This window comes from Diprion similis, chromosome 4, assembly GCF_021155765.1.
Source record: "Diprion similis isolate iyDipSimi1 chromosome 4, iyDipSimi1.1, whole genome shotgun sequence".
NCBI classification, from domain to species: Eukaryota; Metazoa; Arthropoda; class Insecta; order Hymenoptera; family Diprionidae; genus Diprion; species Diprion similis.
Genome location: NC_060108.1, coordinates 18,088,995 through 18,112,412, shown reverse-complemented (window position 1 = coordinate 18,112,412; position 23,418 = coordinate 18,088,995). Strand labels below are relative to the sequence as shown.

General features: G+C 37.4%; 1 protein-coding gene across 1 annotated transcript; it reads right to left on the bottom strand.

The window, feature by feature from the left end:
• Positions 1-2,141: 2,141 nt before the first annotated feature.
• LOC124405797 (transcriptional coactivator yorkie) lies at positions 2,142-22,400 on the bottom strand. The gene is made up of 6 exons (XM_046881006.1): positions 21,486-22,400; positions 5,388-5,614; positions 5,125-5,300; positions 4,148-4,331; positions 3,966-4,048; positions 2,142-3,244 (listed from the first exon to the last, which is right to left on the bottom strand). The coding sequence occupies exons 1-6, from the start codon at positions 22,163-22,165 to the stop codon at positions 3,149-3,151; spliced, it is 1,446 nt and encodes a 481-aa protein (XP_046736962.1). The 5' UTR covers positions 22,166-22,400; the 3' UTR covers positions 2,142-3,148.
• Between the last annotated feature and the right edge of the window lie 1,018 nt (positions 22,401-23,418).

Here is a 23,418-nt window from a genome sequence, read left to right as displayed (position 1 = left end):
AAATGTAACAATTAGGTAAATATAAACGAAACCGTTTATGAATTTATTTATTTGTGTATGCATGTATAATTAAGGCGGACTACTTGGTATCTGCACAGCTAATAATTTTATAACAATTGAAATATTAGCGTACAAATAATATATTTATAAACATACTAATAGGCATCTCCAAAAATTTTTCTTTACAGAAAGATGAAGAGCCCGTCGTGTAAATAACATCAATCAATTTTATCATCTGTATTAAAAACACTTAACAATGGCAAGGCCTAGGTACCATATCTTCACCAACCCCCATGCTATGTGCACCATGAGTCAACTTTTTTCCCCTCTTTTGTTTTCCAAATTAGGAGCACCGTTTAAATTTTACAATGAACTTTAAAGATATGAGCTAAAAATATTTTTTAAGGCAATTAGACGCTACGCCATTTTACAGGCATCACGATGTGCTTAGCTGTCACATACTAGTTTAAATTTATATGCAAGTATAATATCAGTTTTGTCGACTTGATTGTCGACAATATTTATGCCGTCGTATTACTTAAGAGAAAAAAAAAAATTATACAGTAAAGAGTTAATCTTCATCTTAATCCTAAAAACTACGATACATGCGTATGTACTACTACCAATTTATCTAATTTTAATATGTCTGTAAACAGTATAAAATGTAGGGTTACGGGGAATTTTTACTTCTAACAGGTCTCATACCAATTTATAACTGCAATTTTTTCGGTATTCATAACAAGTATAGACTTTTATATATAAAAAATATATATATATAGGCGTGTGTGTGTGTGTACATATATACACACTTTATATATATATATATATATACACACCGTATTGACCCGAATATAAGTCGACCCTAAATTTTTAACCTCTGACTCAGGACTTTTTTTTAGATCCGAATATAAGTCGAATTTCAGAAGCAAATTATCTTTTTAAATACATTGCCTAACTTCAACTTGAGTCAAGCAAGATTAGACATTGTTTCAGGTATATTTTGTTCAGCAGAGGCAGCAGAGACTTTGTCGGTGCCCTCGCCAGCTGGTTTTGTTCACCTGATTTGTCTGAGAACCTTTAGACTCCATTTCATCTGCACTGCGAACATTCATTTTAACAACAATTCTTAATTATGGCACGGCCGAAATGTCTAATTGAAAATTTGTTCATCCCAACTTCAGACTGATGTTTTAAAAAAATTAAAGTTGGAATTTTCGATCTTCGAGATTAGGAGTGCACGCACAGTGCGCGAATGTGCATTGCAATGCTAAAATATTGCGATCATCGGTTGATAGCGAAGTGTCCAATTGATAATGCAAATCTTCTAAAAAGTCCCGAATGTAAGTCGAGCCCGAATATAAGTCGAGTACGCTTTTTGAAAATTAGTAAAGTCGGTAAGGTCGGTTACCAAAAATCTGGACTTATATCCGGGCCAATACGGTATATTGTATAAGGTATATTCGTTTCGTGGTTTAATGATACATTAAAAATGTGTCGATAACAATTGACACATGTATGTATATTTAAACAAACATTATGTATGGACGGTTATATTGCTTTCAAGAAACAATATGTTTTCAATTGCAAAAGCCAAGGCACTTTTTACTTATCCACATGTAGAAGAATATTTTTCTTCTCTTTTTCCCAATCACATCCCATTTCAAATTTAGTAGAATATTGTATGTTAGATAATAAACTGAATACTTCTTCTTCCAACTTGATTCTGAAATTTTTAGTTAACGATTCGAAAATATTAAATTAAATTTTAGAAACGATGGCAGTTTTTGAAAATTATCATTTTTCTCTCATCTACTATCGTTTTCTATAATTACTACAGAAATCAAACATGAAAACTACAATTCTCGATAATGACATCAAAAATCAGTAATTTGGCATCCCGCATATATTCCATCATCATTGATTGCATCTAATAAAACAATATAATTTTGATTTGAAGGCACTTCTCTCTATAGGTAGAAACTTGAATTAACAAGAATGTAAAAAATAAGCCTCTTATATTAGCTGCATATCATATTTTTATACATTTTGTCAGGACTGTTACAATTCTCTACCCAACTTTTATTAACAAAAGTATTTGAATGTTAAATTTCAACTCTTAGTATAACTTCTTCACGCGTTTGTTACTGTTTCCGATACGTCATGGTATCAGAATACTGTTCAATATTTGCCGAATCAACTTAGGAAGAAGAATTGAACAAAACTTCGATTGATAAAATGGGAGGTGTGAAAATTCTCATATTGTTGGGAAATAATTTCGAACTTAACACAAATGATGCCAAGTGACACAGCACAAGTCCCAATGTGACGTGTGTTACGGTTGTTATTGTTGTTTTTCCCTTCTTTTTTTTTCATTTCTCTTTACGCTCATTATTTGATTACGACTGGCTGTACAAAGTTTACACGAACAAGTAATATATTCATATTTAACGCTATACAGCACAGCCTCAACGAGTTAATGTAAGACTATTTATGTAATAATACCTACGATGTTGTCGCAGTTAATTTTCATTACTATCAAATTAAAAATAACTTTGTAAAACACCTTATAATACTTACTAAAATACTAATGAAAAGAAAAAAAATCTTTTTTTTGTTTCAATTATTCAGCACCATGAATGCAAACGTTAATTAACTATCAAATTGGATGCTTTTACACCTTTGAATTTGATAGTAGATAATATGTTGTGTTCTCAAATATTTTAATTCTTTTTCTTTATGAAACATACGATTACGTATTTACTCTTCTTCTTATTATTGTCGAGATACTTTTTTGCTGTTTTTTCTTTCCTATGTAACCTCAATGATATAAACATGTTTAATATTATATACACGAGGATTTTTTTACTCGTTCGCATATGCATATATGTATACGTATAAGTATATAGAAATTGTTGAGCAGATGTAAATTAATAATATCAGGTCTTGAAAAAAAAGAAACAAAAAAAAAGTTATGACATTGAATCTTTGCAAATCTACAAATTACTTAAGCACTTGCACCTCACGGTTCCCTTGTTCTTCATAAGAAATCGGTTTGAGCGATTTCAGTTGCAACATACGCCGCGCAATATTGCAGTTTCCAAGACTCAGCTACCGATCGATTTAACCAATCGCTATCTGCTCATACTAGCTACAGCCACGTTAATTCATTTTCAGATTTACTAATGTTAGGATTTATCAATGATTGAACGTCATCCAGAATATCACTGGTGAAGTCTTCTCCCAGCTGTAACGAAAAAATATAACATTTATTAAATGTAAAATACGTTACGCATAAATGTCTTTCATCTGATCAAGTTTTTGTTACACAATTTTTAGTACTGTACTAGCAATAGTAACAATATGATGATACACAATCATCTGTTTGAAGAGTGCAGATAAGCATGGTTAAATACTTGCTTACTACTCCTAAAAACGCTAAAACATACAGAACTACGGAATAAGTTTTCTTGTAAATTGTTCTGCAATGAGAAAACTATTCTGGGTGTAAAATAAAAAAGCAACAAATTATCTACGTATATCATTCCTCGACATACAGGACAATAAAGAAAAAAACGTTGAAACACGGTTTAGAAAGCAGACAAGAACTTGATCAGCTGGCTATCAGTCGTAAAACTGTAATCTATAATAACAAGTATTACAGGTTTTTCCTCAACCACCTCTCTATTGGAATGTAACGGTACAACAAATATCGTAACATATTACGTCACTACTGATATTACTTCAATTTGAACATTCGAAGTTGAATTTGTATGACAAAGGAGAGAAGCTTGAATATTAAACGTCACGAATTTACATTTCCCCATTGATCGCAGTGCGTGTATTTTTTATGAGATAATAATGAGAGGTATCACTTGCAAGGATACAAAAGGAAAAAAAAAAGTAAAACTCCTCTTATCCGCCATCATCATACCATCAATATAGTAACAATGTGCTTTCAGTGATACCTGAAGCGAAGGCACGAGGTCGTCCGTTGATTCTATGTTGTCACTCAGTGTAGATAAATCAGGTGTCTCCATCGGTGCTCCTTCTGCGTAAGAGAAAACGTTTATAAAAATAAAAAGAATAAAGTTAAGCCCATACTGAATTTACATATACATATGCAATTCTTTTGACTGCAAATCTTTACCGCTTCTACCATCCATATTGTCATCTATATTGCCCAGAAAATCCTCCGGCGTGTGAGGAAGGGAATATGCCGTTCCAAGACCCAAACCGCTGTCGGCACTCTCCTGACGAGCGTGTTGCTCATTTATCCCTGACAAAAATGGATCCATTGCTACCTCCGTTGTTGTTTGACGCATAAGTTCTTGCTGAGGAAGGGAAACATAATTAATTATAGAATAGTTTCTATGAATTTTCGTGAATTTCACTCTGAATAATACAAGCGTAAATCTTTTACTTTCATTTGACAAATCTCATGATCTGGGAACTATAGGTTTCAACGGAGTCCCTCATGAAAATATAATACCTAAGATATTTTGGTTGACAATTTTTGAAAGGGAAATTTATTTCGCGACCTGAGAATACCGAGATAATAATCTTACCCTATTCTACATAAAAGTCTCACAACGTCAATACAGAATGAAAATATCTTGAGTGTTTTCAACATAATTATTATTATCCTCGGAGCAACACAATTATTTATTTAACCTGACAAGTAGATGTTACGGTATTTATAGGTATACCTTTATTTACAATACTGCACACTGATAATATATACCGCATGTTTGTTTTCATATCAATCATTGCATCACTTTGTACAACTGAACATTTCTATCAATATATTATCCGGCTTTAACGAGACCATTATCATGCTCAACTATACTTCGAATCATTTTGAATCGATAATTGGAGTAACACTAAAACAGATTTCTGACAAGTTGTACACAGAAAAATTTCTTTTTTTTTTTCGTCTAAGATTTTTGCAGTTAGTTCTAAGTATAATAGTATGGATTCAATGATATGTTGAATTATTTTTGGTGTTGCATTTCACATGTTAAAATAGATTATCCACATCCAGCCCAATTACTTCAACTATTCAGAATTTGAAAATGGCCAATTAGCCAAATTGGCAATTAATCAATCTTCTAGAGCTCGGTATACCTGTCTCATTATTTCCTGCTGACGCTGTTTCAAACGTTCCCGTTCTAATTGAAGGGAATGAAGACGTTGACAAGCCTGAATCGTTTGACTACTCTGTATTGTTGCTGCGCCGGGTTGCTGCAGCCATGTTTGTGGTAGCATAGCGCCTGAAGTAGGGGCACGCTGCAAGTGTGTCGCTATGAAAAAAAAATAAAATAGAATTGATAAAAATTATGCATCGATATTTAAATTTCTATCAAAAAATCACCGGACAATTGACTTACGAATTCGTGGATCGAACCAGGAAGTTGTACGCGTTTGATGATTGATAAAGTATATTTCACCCTCCGGAGTTCTAGCTTGTTCCCATCCGTCAGGTAAAGGTCCAAGCGAACTTGTAGCCGCACTAGAATTCTTAGTACCACTTTCTACTGCAGCAGCTACAGCCGCTACGCTGGCAGCTGCTGCTGTTTTTCTAGGATCTTCCCACGTCGTAGTCCGTGTCATGTGACTGTAACAAAGAAATTAAAGCATATTATATTTACATATAATTCATAAAACTTTTTTGGCATATTTCACAACTTAATTGATTAAAAATTTTACGTCTGACAGATAACTATCAGTTTGATAGAAAAATGTTATTCTGACTGGTTAGAGTTTTAAAGATTCAAAATTGAGGCAAAAGTTGATTGATTTCTCTGTGACAGCGAAGAGACTTGGTTTAGTTTATGAAGTTGGGGTTAATGCCACATGCAAACGACATCTATGTACATACATAGCAAGTCAGATTTCAGCATGAGAAAGATTACGATTTCTGCTTTTTCTACATAACAGAAATGCCACGTTGCGGGATACTTATCGACATTCTCTAGAGGCAAACTCTTTGAACATATTACTTAAATTATAACTCGAGAATCTATTAATAAGTAAGTTATATATACGCCATATCTCAGACGGCTGTTGTGTTACATATATACATATACATTTTCGCAAGTGTCTGTGTGTGCGTGCGCGTGTGTGTGTTCAATATTAGAATCAATTATTGTGTGCGAAAGGAGCAAACATAAAAGTTACGACTCTCGCCATCTTCTGCACATTAATCTCATAAACACGAATCATTTTATTGTGAAAAATTACGATTATCAAACATTAGGTGTCGATCCCCGCAGAGAATTTCCTCAATCAATATCTTCGTCAATGTTTAATTTTACATAATATTCATATAATATTAACGTTATAATATGAAGGGCGAACGCTAAATTGACAAAAGAAACGATGAAAGGAAGTGAGAAAGACAGAAAGACAGAAAGAAAAAAATTACGACAAAAGCGACGACTTGGATTTTTTATTTGTAAATCAAGCTAAGTTTAGCCTTTCACATTACCGTACGTACAGGCTAAGATTAACTTGGGGAATCATCCCGTGTGTATAACCGCATTGAATGAAATAGGGAAAAGGCGTGTGTTGCAGCAGCAGCAGCAACTGCGGGCGAGTTCTGAAGTATCTAACAATGAAGAGTGTATTTAAATGCGACATTCTTTGACTTCCGGTATAGAGCAACTGGTCTCTATTCACCACCATTCGTCGTGCTCCCTCGATTGTGGCAAGCAACTTCCATTCGTCTACATATGCCACATTCGAGGAAACGATTTAGTAAATTATAAATTTATACACAATTAAAAGAAATTTTTTTAAATATATATATGATATAACAATGCAAAAAATTGTATTAAGAATAGAAAAAATCAATAAATAAATAATAAACGTAGATAAAAAGAAAAGCACGTCGTATATAAGAAAATAAGTAAGAACCGCCTTTACGTCGTCACTTGTTTTCTTAACGAACGCGACGAAGAAGCTGCCTCTCTACGTTTCTATATGTAACCCATGTCGTAAATATACGATGCTGATTTAAAAGGCCTCAAATAAATTCTTGCCTTTTATTGAGGGGGAGATGAAAAAAAAAAGAGTGGAAAGAAGACTGGCGCCGTATTGTTTACCAGCGTGCAAAGAGATCCGTATAATTCAACTCTGTAATCCGAAAATGTATACAGACTGAAAACTTTGACCAAATATCTGAAAAACAAGCGATTGCACCGAGAATACTGATATCCTCTTTGAAAGAAAATTAAGAATTCATCTCGACCTACGACGTTGAAATTTACTGCTTATATTACGTTTACGAATCGAATTTCACGACTCCATTATACACGTACAATTCAAAAATTTCAAATGAAATAACATTAGTTTTAGAAAGTTAAAATCTTCATTCAAAAACCTCCATCAGGACTATTCACCGTAAACGTGAAAATAGTCCAGTTATGTTATATTATCAATAAGACGATGACAATGCGACACGACAGACCGATTCTACATTTATCCCCAATTAATCCGAAGATTACTGCAAAATAAAAATCGACGACAGCCCGATGATCGAACCGAATCCATGTAGCTATATGTAGGTATATCGTGCATGGCATTAGGACCGCGATAACGTCTTGCGTCCGACTCGAAAGGTACACACCAACACACCCATCGGTTCTCCTAGTTCCAATTGGTTAAAGTTCGAGGGGATTATACCGTTGCATCGTTTCGAAAGCAGTCCAAGAAACCACGGGGGTATCTCCGAGCCGTTGGCAAGATTCCAAAAAGCGAGTAGAGAACGGCACAGAGAGGGTTCTGTGTGTGGCATATGCGGTGTATTTTTACCCCGGACATCACGGCGCCGGACAACTCGTAAATAGACACACGTAGCTACCACGGTACCTCAGAGTTCCTCTACGCCCGATTTTCCTTACGAAAGAACCGCGCACTTCTTCTTCTTCTTCTTCTTCTTCTTCTTCTTCGTCTTCTTCGCCATCTCCATTTCCACCTCCTTTATCTCTCTCGCTTCTTCCTCTTATTCCTCTCATTTATGGGTAAGATCAATGCGCGACTGAACCCTAAAGACTCGAGCTAAAGGTAAACCCGAGTATCTATAAGGTCCGATTTCTGAGCTAGGTGGTCACGCTGTAATATATGGGGGTTACATTAACACTCCAGAGGTGAATTAAAAAAAAAGTCAAGAAAACCACCATCATATTTCTGATCAATGGTTAATTCCTCGATTGTTACAGACTCGGAGATGTAGTTTGAAACCGGAAATAAAGCCGATATCCTATTTGACCTTCCGCGATGGCTTTAAACTGCAGTAGAGAAAGAGGAAAGTTAACATTATTGTTTGTTGTAAATCAACTCAGGATGCAACAGAGACGGATTTTCATTTTCCATATATATACACACACTACACATAAATAAATAAATGTGAACTCTTTCTTTACGGGCGCAGAATCATTATACGCAATCTGTCAGTTTATTAGTTTGAATTAAGCGATCCCAATATAACAACGCAGGTACGCACGTATTTTACTACCATACCGTGAAGGTGTGTAAGCTGCGAGCAACTTTTACGCAGTCGTTTCCGGTTATGCGCCTACATGCATATGTAGGTATGTAGGTGTATGAACGTATCTATAAATGTGCGTCGTACACAATACCTACGGACATCATGTGTAATCTATGTACGAAAGAAAGCGAACCACGCATTGAACACATAATACACATAGGTACAGCGATAAAAAAAAAGGGAAAAAAAAGGAATAAAGAGAAAAAAAAACAAAGGGGCCAGAGGTGGAGGAGGAGCGCTGCTGCATATCGTGCAACGCTTTTTTCGAGCTGCGTATGAAAAAAGACACGCGTACCTACGTATAATGTTATATTTATGCACACGTGTATAGGTATGCGTATTAGAGGGAACGTACCTATACATATACATATGTATAGAGGTTCTACGCGAGGAGGCATAAATACGACAATATATAGCGCAGAGAGGGTAATATGAACGTGGGCCGTTGAAGCGAGATTTTCCCGCATCAATGAATGAACTCACGGATATATTTTGAAAGAGGCGAGAGGAGAGCGTTATATACCGCGTCTCTTCACCCCCCCTCTCTCTCACTCTCTCTTTCTCTATTCTATCGCATTTTGGTGCGTGGGGGGGGGGGGGGGGGGGGGGCATCGTCGTCGGTCACGGTGCAACGTCCACCTACACCCTGCAACCCCCTCGAATCGTAAATTTTATACGCAACTCGTTGTTAACAATAGGTGATGAAAGATTGGCACACGTTCGTTGGGTTTGGTAATAAGCGATGTATGCTATAGATAATAGAAAATTAAAGATTCCCGACGTAAAATTTCCAAAATAATAAAAACATATGGGAATAGGTAAAATGTAGAATGAATTCTGAAAACATAGTGAGACAAACAATAATATAGAATCGTGGTTTAAGAAGATAAAGCAAAGCGAAATATGTAATTGTGAAAATTCATTCGAGTACAGGTTGTCATAATTGATTCTCCGAAGGCGTCGAATCGCCGCGCAGCATCACGTTGACCACAGAGAAAAAATTTGTGTCACATTTATGCGGTTCGTTATCCATATCGCTGGTAAAAACGACGTGGTACCTACACGGATGCCGACCAGTCGTCGTCGCCACTATTCTAACAATAATGAATCAGTGACATACCTGGAAGTGGTGTCGGCCATCGTCACCTGTATCCTCAGTATATACGTGGTATACGTGCGGAGTACGAGTGTATTATACACAGGCAATACCGTTGTGCCGCAGGCACGTGATATTTCGCAATGGAGATCGAAACGATTCGAGGGAATCAGAAATAACCGCGTGTCCAATGATATGAGTCAAAATAAAATTAATGGATTTTCTCCTTACAATTTTTCGCTTGTCAACAATCCTAGGAATTGATACTATACCTATATATGTATACATGTAACTCATTGTAAGCACTAGATACTTTTCGCCTTCGTTTTGTTACAATACCTGTACAATTCCTTTATTTTCTCCTCTTTATCGGTATACGCAAGATTAAGAAAAAAAAAAGAAGAAGAGAAAACATTTTTCGACGTGACGTTACGATCGAATCGTTCAATTAGACAAAATAAATATAGAAAAGAGATTATAAATAATTCAGCCCTTAAACAAGCTGCCCTCATGTATGCACGTCATACTATAGAAGTGCGCTTCACGCAAACTATACAGTAAATAGATACAGCACGGTTGAAACCTTCATAATCGGTAGATAACAAACAAAGTTCTGTAAGGCTCTTAGCGGGTGTATATATGTAGATATATATGTGTGTGTATATATGTAGATATATATATATATATACTCGAGAGAACGATGACGTGGACGGTAATAATAAATATGTATAGAAATGGTGCATTCGAAGAGATGCAGTAGGTATACCTATATCACGATCTTTTAATCGCTCTGCAATAATTATTATATTACTATGCCAGCCAAACTGATCTGCAACATTTACATATCTTTATAGGTATACGTATAATCGCAATACCTATACTCTAAGGAGTGTAATAAAAGCACGAAAAAAAGTTAAGAACAGACACACACAAAAAAAAAAAAAGAGAAGAGAAAAACAAATCCCAAAAGTGTCGCTGCGGTGCAAAGGATACCTGCAATTTCAATACTCACAGATTTAACAATAACGCATGGTGTCTCGACAATGATCGATCGTTCATTTTTTATAAAGACGAATTGGTTGGTGATTATTTTACCCTCCAGCTATAAAACGAGTACATACATACATAATATGTATTTTTCACCTGCATAGCGTTATACTCATACATACACATATATTAGAATCGTATCAAGAATTATGTGATACGTCGATGTACTAAATTGCGACATACCTACGTTGCGTATAAAAGCGAACTGGTTTGTTATACCCGTGTGTGACATTGATTTTTTCTTCCATCTTTTTACGTTTTTCCTTTCATTTTTTTTTCTCTTCTTTTTTCTTCCTTTATCCGGCTTGATTTTGCTTGAAGAAGGAAAAGAAGGGAAAATAAAAGGAAGGAAACTTTTACGACATTTTGCAGCCAATTACACGTGGCGCACAGGTTTATAGGATCCATTCAAGGTCTTTCCTTCATGGCATTTATTCGACCCTGGAACGCTGCTATATGTTCAGTAACATATGCTTGAACAATTGACAAATAATTCTTCTACACGGTTGAGGTAGAGTTACCGTTTCCGGACATCGTAATGTACCATGTACGTGTGTATGTCCGTCCTAATTATAGATCGTTGATCTGCATCCTCGCAACGTTTACAATATACGACCCTATACGATTATACGATTGAAGAAAAATCTTGAAATTTGTCGTTTGAAACAATTTTTTTGTTACACTTGAAAGGAAAAACACACGTCTGCAGAAAGAATTGAACAACGCCAGGTACATACGTATGCACATTACACATGGATGTTATATGTTCTCGGAAATATTAACATGCATAATTTCTATTTTTACATAACTTCGAACATTTATACCGTTATAAATAACTTGTGTGTATGTGTGTGTGTGTGAGTATGTATAATATAAATACACTTCGTTGTTATTTCTCTATGGAAGGAAATTTTGCGAAATCCACGCGTAATTGATTTACCATTGATTGTGAGAAAACGCTAAATACATCCAAGTATATACGTATATACCGTAAACGTAGTTTATTGGTGGTTTTATCAGTTCCAATTACCGTGGATTATCATTCTCCTTAGTAGTAAAAAGACAAACCGTGTACGTGAAGATAGCATACACAGGTAAGAAGTACATAATATGTATAGTTATTTAGATAAACATGCTCGTAATAACAGTGACTTAATTATTCGTCGTTATCTCTCACTCGGTTATACTTTCAACGCGTTTGTGTATACACACGCAGCGTAATCTGTGTACAAGTGTACAATAACAACGTCAACAACAACGATAACAACAATCATTACATACACAACAGCTGTACTCCTACGTGCATGTATTACATGCATAATATAACAATATAAGACGTATGTATGGTTACGTCACGATATTCGTTCCCGGTGATTATTATCGTTATTATATTATATTATATCACATGCATATTAAATATATACAATTACATGCACATATATGTGTTAATATTCCGCGAGAGAACGTTAACCTATTTGTTGCAATTACAAATTGTCTTTAAACAATCGTATAATTCGTAATAATAAACAAATCTTTACACGTGAGATCGACATTGCGTAAAAGAAGAAGAAAAAAAAAAAGAAATTAAATAAATAAAGAAAAATTAGACATGTATACTCGTGTTCGTATTTCGATACCTTATTGTTTTCTTCCTCTATTTCCGGTTCCAATATTTATACACGAAATTACGTATACATCGGTACAGGATTTAAAATTGAAAGTGGCGGGGTTAAAAAAAAATAAAAAATAATAATAAAATTACAAAATTCCATTGGCAATACGTCGATCGCGTCGACACTTACGATGTATAACAATGTGTTCCTCGGCGATGATGCTGTGCTCGAAGGAACTATCCAAGTGTATATGAGTATGTGAGTATGTTCTCGTATGTATAATGATATCGAATGCCGACGTGACGTGAGACGAGACGGCGATCGCAGGATGTTACACACGAATATCGACTTCTTGATCCTCGTCTCCTGTTTCTCAGCGATCGTACCTCCCCCCCCCCCCCCCAAACTCTCGCCGCGCTACACAGATACGCACATATTTTTCCATTTTCCTTTACCATGAAGCGTTATCACAATACTTGATAAACCGTGGCTCGAATTTTAAATAATAATTAATTAACAGGGCATTGAGACGTACTACTGTAATTGGTTTTTTTTTCCACTACCTCAATCACGCCTGATCCTAATTAAAATCTATTACGTTCAGCCGAAGCCGTAATAATTATTCGAAAAACCGTTCCAGGATTCAATATTTATGAAAAATGCACGCAAATATTCATTCGACGTGTCAAAGGTGTAATAATAAACGTATAATACTTGTATGTGCAGGGCATAGATATAATTGCAGCGTAGGTATGCACCAACGAGTTCTATACAATATACATATATAAATTATTATACGGTATATAATAACGTGAGCCATTGTTGCAAATCAACGATCTTTACTTTCACTCGAGAACTTATAAGGAGGATTCTCCTCTCGATTATTATATTACATTATACCTATATCTTTCCCATTGACACGAGTCACGCGGCGCATTATTATAGAATAAAAGACGTCGAACAACAGCTGCAGCATATTGTACAGTGTATGTATTATACAAGTGATATACATAAAAATCATGTGTCTTATAAGCATAGCCTACCTAAGAACGAACGCACTTCTTACATTTACGGTATTACGTTATAACTCGTCCTGCAGCCTGTTTTCCCTAAAACGGTAATTTTACTACCTCACAGGCAGACGCGCATGATATTATATGAGATATATAATGTAACATATATATACACTCACGATATTCTATTATAACGCGGGGTAATTAGCGCAGCGTAGCTGTACATATATAGGTATATGTGTTACAAGCTGCACAATCGGACTTGCTACTTGACGAGGTTTGTCATGGAAATTCTGCTGCCGCATATACCTATAAACGTATAACGTATAACGTATAACGTAACATACGTATATGCATCGTTTAAGCGAGATATCGCACGATTTACCGTTAGAATAAATTTACAACATTTTCGAAACCTGCAATATCATAATAAGCGCTCACGTTGTGTTTACTGCATATTGCTGTACGTACAGCATATATATATATATATATATATATATATATATATATATATATACACGTAGTTTATACAGATAAGAAGCCTGATGCAGCAGCACGGTAAAATGCTTATCGCACGCACACCGGCGGCGTGTACTCTCTGTTATATCGTAACGCGTCGTACGTGCAACAGGTGTCGGGATATGAAAAACAAAAAACAAAAATACCTATATATATATACCTATATATATATATAGGTATGACTAGAAAATTTAAACACAGGACGTTAAAATAATATATGATTGTTCTAAGAATGAACAGTGATCGTGGGTGTACAACAACAGAGATGTTCGATATAGATTTATAAGAACAAAAAAAAAAAAACATATATATATAATTATACATATATGTGAGTATATAATAAGCCTTGAAACGATTAAAACAATTTAATATGTCTGTACTATATATGGACAAAAATATTATCAAGATAATTGACTGGATATATATGTAAGGCCCAGTAAGGCTACATCAACACCTTGAATCGAGGAACTTCTCGATGTCCCTGCAGGGTATGAAGTATATGTATACCTAATTCTACGTTATGAGGCGGCTGAAGGCGTACGTGCGCGTTTCGAACCACCGAAAAGTAGTTAAATTATCGTTAAACTGGGACGTTGTTGTTAATTGCATAGGCCACGGCGTCAAATTTAAGCCAGTGTGTATTATGAAACTGGAAGTATAATAAGATCGGTTATTATACATACTGTTGTACGGATATTGTTGGCAGGATATATACGCACGCGACTCTACTTTCGTATATCTAGTGTATCCGTATTCTTAAGAACTTTTTCCTTCCCCCCTTTTTTCCTTCTTCAATCGATAATAATGATAATGATAATAATAATAATACTGATTGTGCGTAAAATATTACGTGTGTGATGATTTCGCACCGCAAGGTGGCCGTGCAACAAAAACTAAGTCAGTCGACGTTTGTACATTATTCATATCTATCCGATGATGATCTATACGTGTGTCAGACTATTTGAGAGAAAAAAAATCATGCGCAACAAGACGATCAAGTAAAAACACAATAGGTATAAAAAACAAATATATAGTAACAGGTGTGAAAGCTTGACACGACGAATTGAGATATTTAAGTAAAAGAAAAATAATTAAATGAAAACTTCCGAGACACTCGAAAAAGAGAGAAAGTAAAGAAAATGAGGAAAAACAATTGAAAAGAAAATATGTCTAGGGAAATTATGTGTAGTATAGATATATACATATAAAGAAATAAAAACAACTACTCCGAATAAGGAAAACAATAGTATAAGTTAAAACACCCCACCCTGGTATGATATCCTTTGTTTGATAATCAAAGTATACGAAGTATAACTTTCTTTCTCTCTCTCTCTCTCTCTATTTTTTCAGTTGGCCAGAAATAGTCGGGATTCTATTTATAAACGTACAGTAACACCGTCTAAAATTACCCAGTTGTATCAATTGCACCAATTATACGTATCCACATACTCTCCTCTCCCTCTTCTTTCTTTCTTTCTTTCTCTCTCTCCTCCTTCTCGCAATCTCCTCCCGCTACATCCCTGCCAGCCACTCTCTTGGAGCACTGACTAAAACCTATGTATATACACGTGTGTACATACACGGCACTGTGTATATATATATATATATATATATATATATATATAAATATTACATGGATGCATATCCATACGTATATACAATTATACATATATGTATAATATCTCACATGCGCGTGCGTGCGGTGATATTAGAAATACGGGGTATCCGCGCTCTCTCGCCTCCGTGTCGTCTAAAGTGCTTTATTATCTATCTTCCGTACCTATGTGTGTTATATATGCACGCTTCTTTTTCTCAAGAGACGTTTTTCACCGAGAAACATGCGATAAACTGCAGTTTCTTGTCTATTTCTTTTTTTTTTTTTTTTTTTTTTTTTGTTTTTTCGTTTTTGTTCTGCCTATTTTACCTGGAATAATCAATATTAAGGATTTAGAAGCCTCGTTATGTATGTACCTGTTATACGGATAAAGCGAACGACAACTTCGTTATCACTGGCTCTTTTGTGTATTATACGCTTCACGGAGAAGAAGACTAATGTTTGAACCGAACCTTTATCGATTTCAAAATCACTAATAAAAATCATACACGACGTATATACAAAATAAAATGTGTGTGTGTGTGTGTGTGTGTATATATACACATATCGTCACGATGTTACTCAGCCAACGCTCAAGCGATATATTTATATAAGTATTGAGCATATATAAAGACACACCCACTCACACGTATATATTTCGAAACACCTTGAGGTAGGAATACCTTGTACTTTGTACAAGTTTTCAATTTTAATTCAATGACCTTTACTCTTATATATACGTGGCGCTTGTATTAACATACATACGTATACACGTATACGTACATAGAAAGACACGTTACAATGTAAGATATGAGTGAAATAAAAATGCAAAAAAGATGAAGAAGAAGCAAAAAAAAAAGAAGATTACTAAACAAGATAAAAACACTAGCTTAGAATGATTCGGACAGGTTTTTGTACGTGTATAATATACATTAAACCGAATATGTATGTACTGACAATCACCAACTGGTTACGGTTAATTATTATCCGATCTGCAATATAAATATATATATATATATATATATATATATATATATATATATATATATATATACAACTAAATACACGTGTGTATTGTATACGTGATAGCCATACAAGTGGAAAAGAAGAGAGTAGATAAGGAGAAGAAGAAGAAGAAGAAGAAGATATTAAGCATAAAAAGCGAACAGACGGGGGAATCAAATACTTGATTAATATCTACGAAAAACTCGAGGCCATAGTCGGCTTACAGCTTTGAAATAGCGACACGACGATTCCAAGTTGACAACCTGCACCAATGCACGGATGGAAAGGACGGACCGAGGCGCTCGACCCCGAACCTCGCTGACTGCTGTGACGACCGTTACATTATATTATACTTGCGAGTAAGAGAGCTGTCCTATTGGCAGGATCGACAAACTGCGAGGCGCTACGTTTTTTCATCATTTTTTTCCGCTTCCAATTCAATATCGCCGATAATTGAAATTGAACGTTTCCTTTTAGTTTTTTGTGTTTTCTTTTCTCCTTTTTTTTCCTTTATCTTTGTACTTTTCATATAATTTTCTTCTTTCGCCGATACAACAACTCTGTATGCTTTCATTTACCAACAAGTTTTTGGAAGAGAATATGTTCGATGATAACAATGTGGTGTGCGTAGATTATGTGTAAGAGTCGCGTGCGTGTGGTGCCTCGTCCTGGTAATCGCTCGATATAGCTCCCGATGCGTTCTCATATTTCTCGGAAACGACGTGTGTGTGTGTGTGTGTGTGTGTGTGTGTCGTTGATTGCATCAAGATATATATATATATATATATATATATGCACGACATTGGTAGGGTGAATTAGGTACTCTATGTATGAACATTGTACATAAGTATAGCTAATTGCGAACAAGAAAGTCTCCTGCAAATATTCATATATAATGTATGTGACAGAAGCAGTATGTTAACATAGAGTTTCCTCGTCGAGTACATAGAGAGATAGATAGATAAAATTAATTATGCCCATGAGAATGTTGGACATGAATCAGAAACACACATAAAGCAGTAACAGGAAATAAAAAGAAGTAAAACTATATGTAAAAGTATGAAGGTGTATGTGTATGCAGAAAAATAGAATGATACTATAATGGCAGGTATGACAAGTACTCGTAGAATAAAGTAAAACTAAACTTAAATAAAAATAAAATAAAACAAATAAGCAAACGAAGAGAGAGAGAAAGAGAGAGGGAGAGAGAGAGTCAGAGAGACAACTTGACGTTATTACACAGCCGAGGAGGAAGATTACCACCGTATCTTTTATTATATCCGCGAGCTGGAGTCTCAAGTGCGTTACACGGCACACATACGTGTATGTATATGCCTACGCTCCACTTACACCTACTTTGCCAAAAACAGTATTGAAACATATTAGACTGGTACACATTGTAAATACAATTTACGACTCGATAAATTCGTTGACGTATAAAAACTCGATGAAACAATTATCGTTGATCAATTAATTAACAGCGACGAAAGAAGAAGAATAAGAAGAAGAAGAATAAAGATTGGCCACGTCAGAAGATTGCACTATTATAACGCAGCAGTTACAACATAATATCGTCTTTGCTGCAGTGTGTTATAGCGGTTATAGTTTCTTAGGTCCGATGTATCCCGTGGTCTATCGTCGTCGTCGTCGTCGTCGTCGTCGGTTAGTCAGCGTACGTGTGTGTACAATAACATGGTAAGAGGTATGAGAATGAGAGAATGTATGCGTGCACATGTGCGTCCATAATTATATGTATATTACATATCTGGGTATACGTATGTAAAATGTGAATACGTATAACAGCGGAGTGGTTACAGGGAGAGGAAAATTCTCGGAATATGTACAAGCGATGAATGGACAGTGTTTTGAGAGAGCATCGTACGGAGTGTGAGTTGATCGTCTCTGCCAGAGTTGGGCGAGCCACGAGTGGAAGAGAGCCGGTACGGACACATATGTGGGTATGGGCCGTATGGGTATACGAGTAGAGTGCGCAGCAGCAGCAGCAACAGCAACGACGACGACGACGACGACGACGACTTCTCTTCTAACTATACCACCACCACCACCACCACCACCAACTAGGTACTACCCACCACTGCGTATAATGCAGGCCGGCTATCAGCTTATTTATTTAGTATAAAATTTCACGACAGTGTTAAAACTGTACGCCGCCTATAACCGTAATACGAGACACGGTGCAATTCAATGCTCTCCATACCGACGTATACCGTCGTCGGCCATCTTCTCTCTCTCTCTCTCTCTCTCTCTCTCTCTCTCTCTCTCTCTCTCTCTCTCTCTCTCTCTCTCTCTCTGTCTCTCTTTCTCTCTCTAAACGCTGCACATTATACGCTACACCGTCTTCATCCATGTCTCTCTGTACGTTTGTGTGTTTTTTTCATAATGTATTGCAGACATATATATATATATATATAATCTACGAAGAAGCGTGCGACCGGAAGGAAATTCTTATCTCAAAGTTTATGTTTTTATTCCTCGGTTTAATTCTCGTAATACGTATTATTATATTCGGAATATATTTGCACGTGCGTTTTCGATGTTGTTGGATCAGTAGGATTCAATAATCACAGTGCATAGTGCAAACAAATACGCCCCCCCCCCCCCCCCCCCCTGTAGGTGTCATTATTCAATATATACCGATGTTCACGCGTCGGTTAAGGAAACGAGGAAAATTACTCAAGTTATGTATCGCGTCACGACGAATCGTGATCGGTAAAAGTGGTCATTTTTCATCATTATAATTCACCACCGAATATATATCTGCTGTGTGCTCAAGTCTATACCTAAGTCGGGACTCGCGATGATAAATTATTTATATCAGACGCGAGGACGAGAATCTTGTCGGTATCTTAGTTTTCAATTTATTAAATTATTCGTTTCTTAAAATTGTCTTCTGAAGAAGTCTCCCGCGGTTGTCGAAAATTCGGAATTCCTCTATCTAGCGGGTATGCCTGTGTATGTAGCAACGTCTTACGCATGCACATACTAAACGAGAGAATTATTGTTTCTTAATATTTCCTTTACTTCTTCTTTGCCCTGTTGGTTTTACTTCAGATGTAAATTATCCACCAACACATAGCTACGCATAACCTATTCGTGACATACTTTACGCTACTTTTCTACGTATAAGATATATAGTTTTCGTCAAAATGGCAGCCAGACTACAAGTGAATACAGAATGTGAGAAAAAGGCTGTAATTTTCGACAAAAATATCTTTTCTCATACAAGTACCGAGCAATAGTTTCGTGTAATTCATAACTGTCTTCAATCTCAATTCAATCGAAAGATACTACTTACAACAGCTGCAAGTATAAAATACTTGCCAAACATTGAACCCAGTTCATAAAAAATACCATGTACATATACGTATATATGTATATATATATATATTTATATATTGTCACCGATGCATAAGGTATACGTATATAGATATACATAATACGATATTCCTCAAGGACGGGGAGAACAAAGTGTAAGAAGAAGCTTCAGGCAACAGGTAGACGGAAGACGGGGCACGGCAAGTGTCCGCAGGTGAGATGGATACAGGTAGGTAGGTAGGTAGGTAGGTAGGTAGGTAGGTAGGTAGGTAGGCATAGGTATGGGTAGGTTAAGTAAGAAGAAAAAGGTGCAGAGGCCAGCCAGTCGGCCAGGAGGGACCCCCCAACGAACGAACGAACGAACGAACGAACGAACGGTACGGAGTAGCATAGAACGACGTTGTGTTGGGAGCTGAGGTCGCAGCAGGTAGATGATAGAACCTCGAAGCTAGGTAGAAGTTTGCTAGAGACTGACCATCGCGCATCGACAGGTTACTCTACTCTACACAATACATTCGTACATCATCGCTACGTGTTCACGTATATGTACATACATGATGCACATGCAGAGATACCTGTAAGTAACGACACAACACGAGGGCGTATGCATCGAGCTCTATTGCTTCTCGCGAGAGAAACAAAGAGGGAAAGAAGGAATGAGACGAAAAAATCAGGCTGATGCCGTGTCCGACTGTGCAATTTTAATATATGAGCCAATATTTTATTTTTTTCCCTACTTTGCATTCTTTTGATTGAAGAAACAAATTATTCTACTAAAATCTCTGACGCTAGGAGTATATATATATATATATATCATGGATTGTCATTATTCATATATTGTGATATGTATACGTAATCCGCTGGCGATTAACGCAACAAGCTGTTCATCGTATTGCAGTTGGTAATATTATCGTCCCGATCCATGCTGAGAAAAAACCGTTATTACGCGATATTGGAATTGTGTGAAATTCAGTAACCCGTAATAAACTTAAATATACTCATATTTCGAAACCTTGGTTCATTCGAAATGATTGTAAAATTGAGAAAATAATTATTTTTTCCCTTTTCACTAACCATAATTGGGTTATTTTGTATTTATCAGTTCTTTCTCTTCTTCCTTTGCTAAAGACAGAAATGCACAGGTGGTGGGATCTTAAATATCGATGTATTGTAATATATTTATGCGTTGACGGATGAAGTCTACAGTCAATGATTTGTATGACAATCGACGGAATGAATATTATTAGAAAAAAAAACCGAGCCGTTTCGTTCTTATCTCGCCGATAATTTAGAATACAAGAATGCAAATTATTGATAATTGTACATCGCTTATCGTGAAAATGATCACCGTAATAATAATCATATTTTATACAAATTGTCACGATCCAATAATAAGAACTCAGCGCAGTTTACTGTCCTCACGTTGAGAAAATTGAACTCTGTAAGTACACAATAACGGTATATACTTACATATTTCCGTACGGATCGTAATTTCGCCGAGAGTTGGTTAGCTAGTTATTTAGTTATCTAATTAGTTAGTTAGTTAGTTGTAGGTGTAGTTACTAAACATACGGGTTAAATCTCAGATTTAATCCCATGACGACGACGACGACAACGACAACAACAACAACAAAACGTGAATAACATAAAACCTGAAAGCCTGATCATTGCAATCATAAATCCTCCAGTAGAAGTGTGTCCGAAAGAAACTTACTTGAGGAAGTAAACTTGTCCCTCGGGTGTCCGCGCCTGTTCCCACCCTGGTGGAAGAGGTCCGAGATCATCGACGGTGCTGATAACGTCATAGCTGCGTTGCTTGTGATGATGATGACGAGGATGGGGCTGGGGTGTGTGCTGCTGGGACTGCTGGGCAGAGGCGTAGGTCTGCTGCAGAGAAGCGGGGCTGCTGTGGGCCCGGGGATGGGAGACGGTGAGCCCTCCGTTATTCGATCCGGCCCCGGCGGCCCCCGAAGCCCCGACGACGACGCCGGCTCCCGAACCGACGACCGACCCCGGGGTGCCGGCAGCGCTGGTGGTGCAACTGCCGACGGCGCCGGTCGTACCTGAGGAAACGCAACCACTGCCGGCGGCGGCGCTCCCGCCTGCCGGTCCCCCGCCTCCGGCGCCGCCCCCGCCTCCGCCACCGGTTGCGCCGAAGGCCGAATCGGCGCTGTTCTCACGGGAATGGCTTATCGAGGGGCTCTTGCTCCCCGTCGAGGGCGGGTTGAAGAACGAGTCCGGCAGGTTGCGCATACGCAGCGGCACCTGGAGCGGCCTTTTCGCGTCCGGCTTTAAGACGCTGTCGAAAAGCGCCTGGAGGTCCGATTCGGAGTTTTGATCTATGCGGACTACCAGGCTCGACTTCAGCTGGTCCACGTCCTGGTTCAGCGCCATTTTGGAACCTTACGTGACAACAATGATTACTGTTCAAAGTTAACGGTGCGGTGCGATATCCACACTCTTCCTTTGCCGATCTTCTATCACGCTCCCATCTGTCCGTAAATATGTATACCTACACGCACTCCTTTTCTCGAGATGATTAGGCAGGCACCTCCTTCCGATTTTTCGTTTCCCTTCCTTTTTCTTTTCAACGCGACCGTCTTTTGCTTATCTCTCTCTCTATCACTCTATCCCTTCCTTCGAACGCCGTGTTTCTCCTCCTTCTTCTCTCGTTTCTCAGTGTACGTGTGGTAGTACACTACTATTTTCGTCTTCAACTATTTATTCAACACACAAGGCACACACGGTTGTGCATACATGTAATAATAATAACAACACGGTATATGTATGCGTATGTATACATGGACGCGCGTGTAGACGTACACAACACGCATAGACGGGAAAATATGGTATTTGTAAATATATATGTACGTATCTACGATTGTGTATATCTACGTTATTTAGCCACAGCACTGTGTTTTAAAAAGGCACTCCGATAAACACCCGACACTCCGGCTCGATCTCTGGTTCCTCGACAGCGACGATACTTTACGAAAGTTGTTTAAATCAGGACGAATTCCGAGGAAGACGAGGAACGATGCACTAGATCTGTTGACACACCGGTGGACAATTAAACTACGTCTATTACTAATGCTACTATTACTACGCATAAAGAGGCTAGGCGGAGGGAGAGGGGCAGAACAAGAGACGACCGTCTCCGACCGGAGGACCGACCGTCCGTCCGTCCGACCGACCGACCGACCGACCGATCAAGACACAGTGCCGCGCACAAGAAGAGACAGACACCACCAATCTCGGTCTTAACTATGCGCAGCGTCGCTGAAACGCCGTGCCCAGGCAAGGCGTGTGGCCTGGCCTGGCCTGTTGCTTTTTCTTCAAGATTTTACGTGGAGGGAATATATGTACGTACGTAGGTAGGTAGGTAAGGATCTATCGTCGTGTTGGTTGAGGAGGTGAGGTAGCGGCGTTGCTAGTGTGATTGTGGCGTGGTGACCGCGGAGGGATCGACGACGATGGGTAGCAGCAGCAGCAGCACCAGGAGCAGCGGCAGCGCGCGCACGCACATTCTCTTTCTTACGCGATAACAAGTAATTCCATTGTTGTTATCGAGCCAGCGGAGCTGTGAACATCGTTCGGATATCTTGATAATACTGCAGTCCGATTTAACCGCTTACTTCACGATTCAC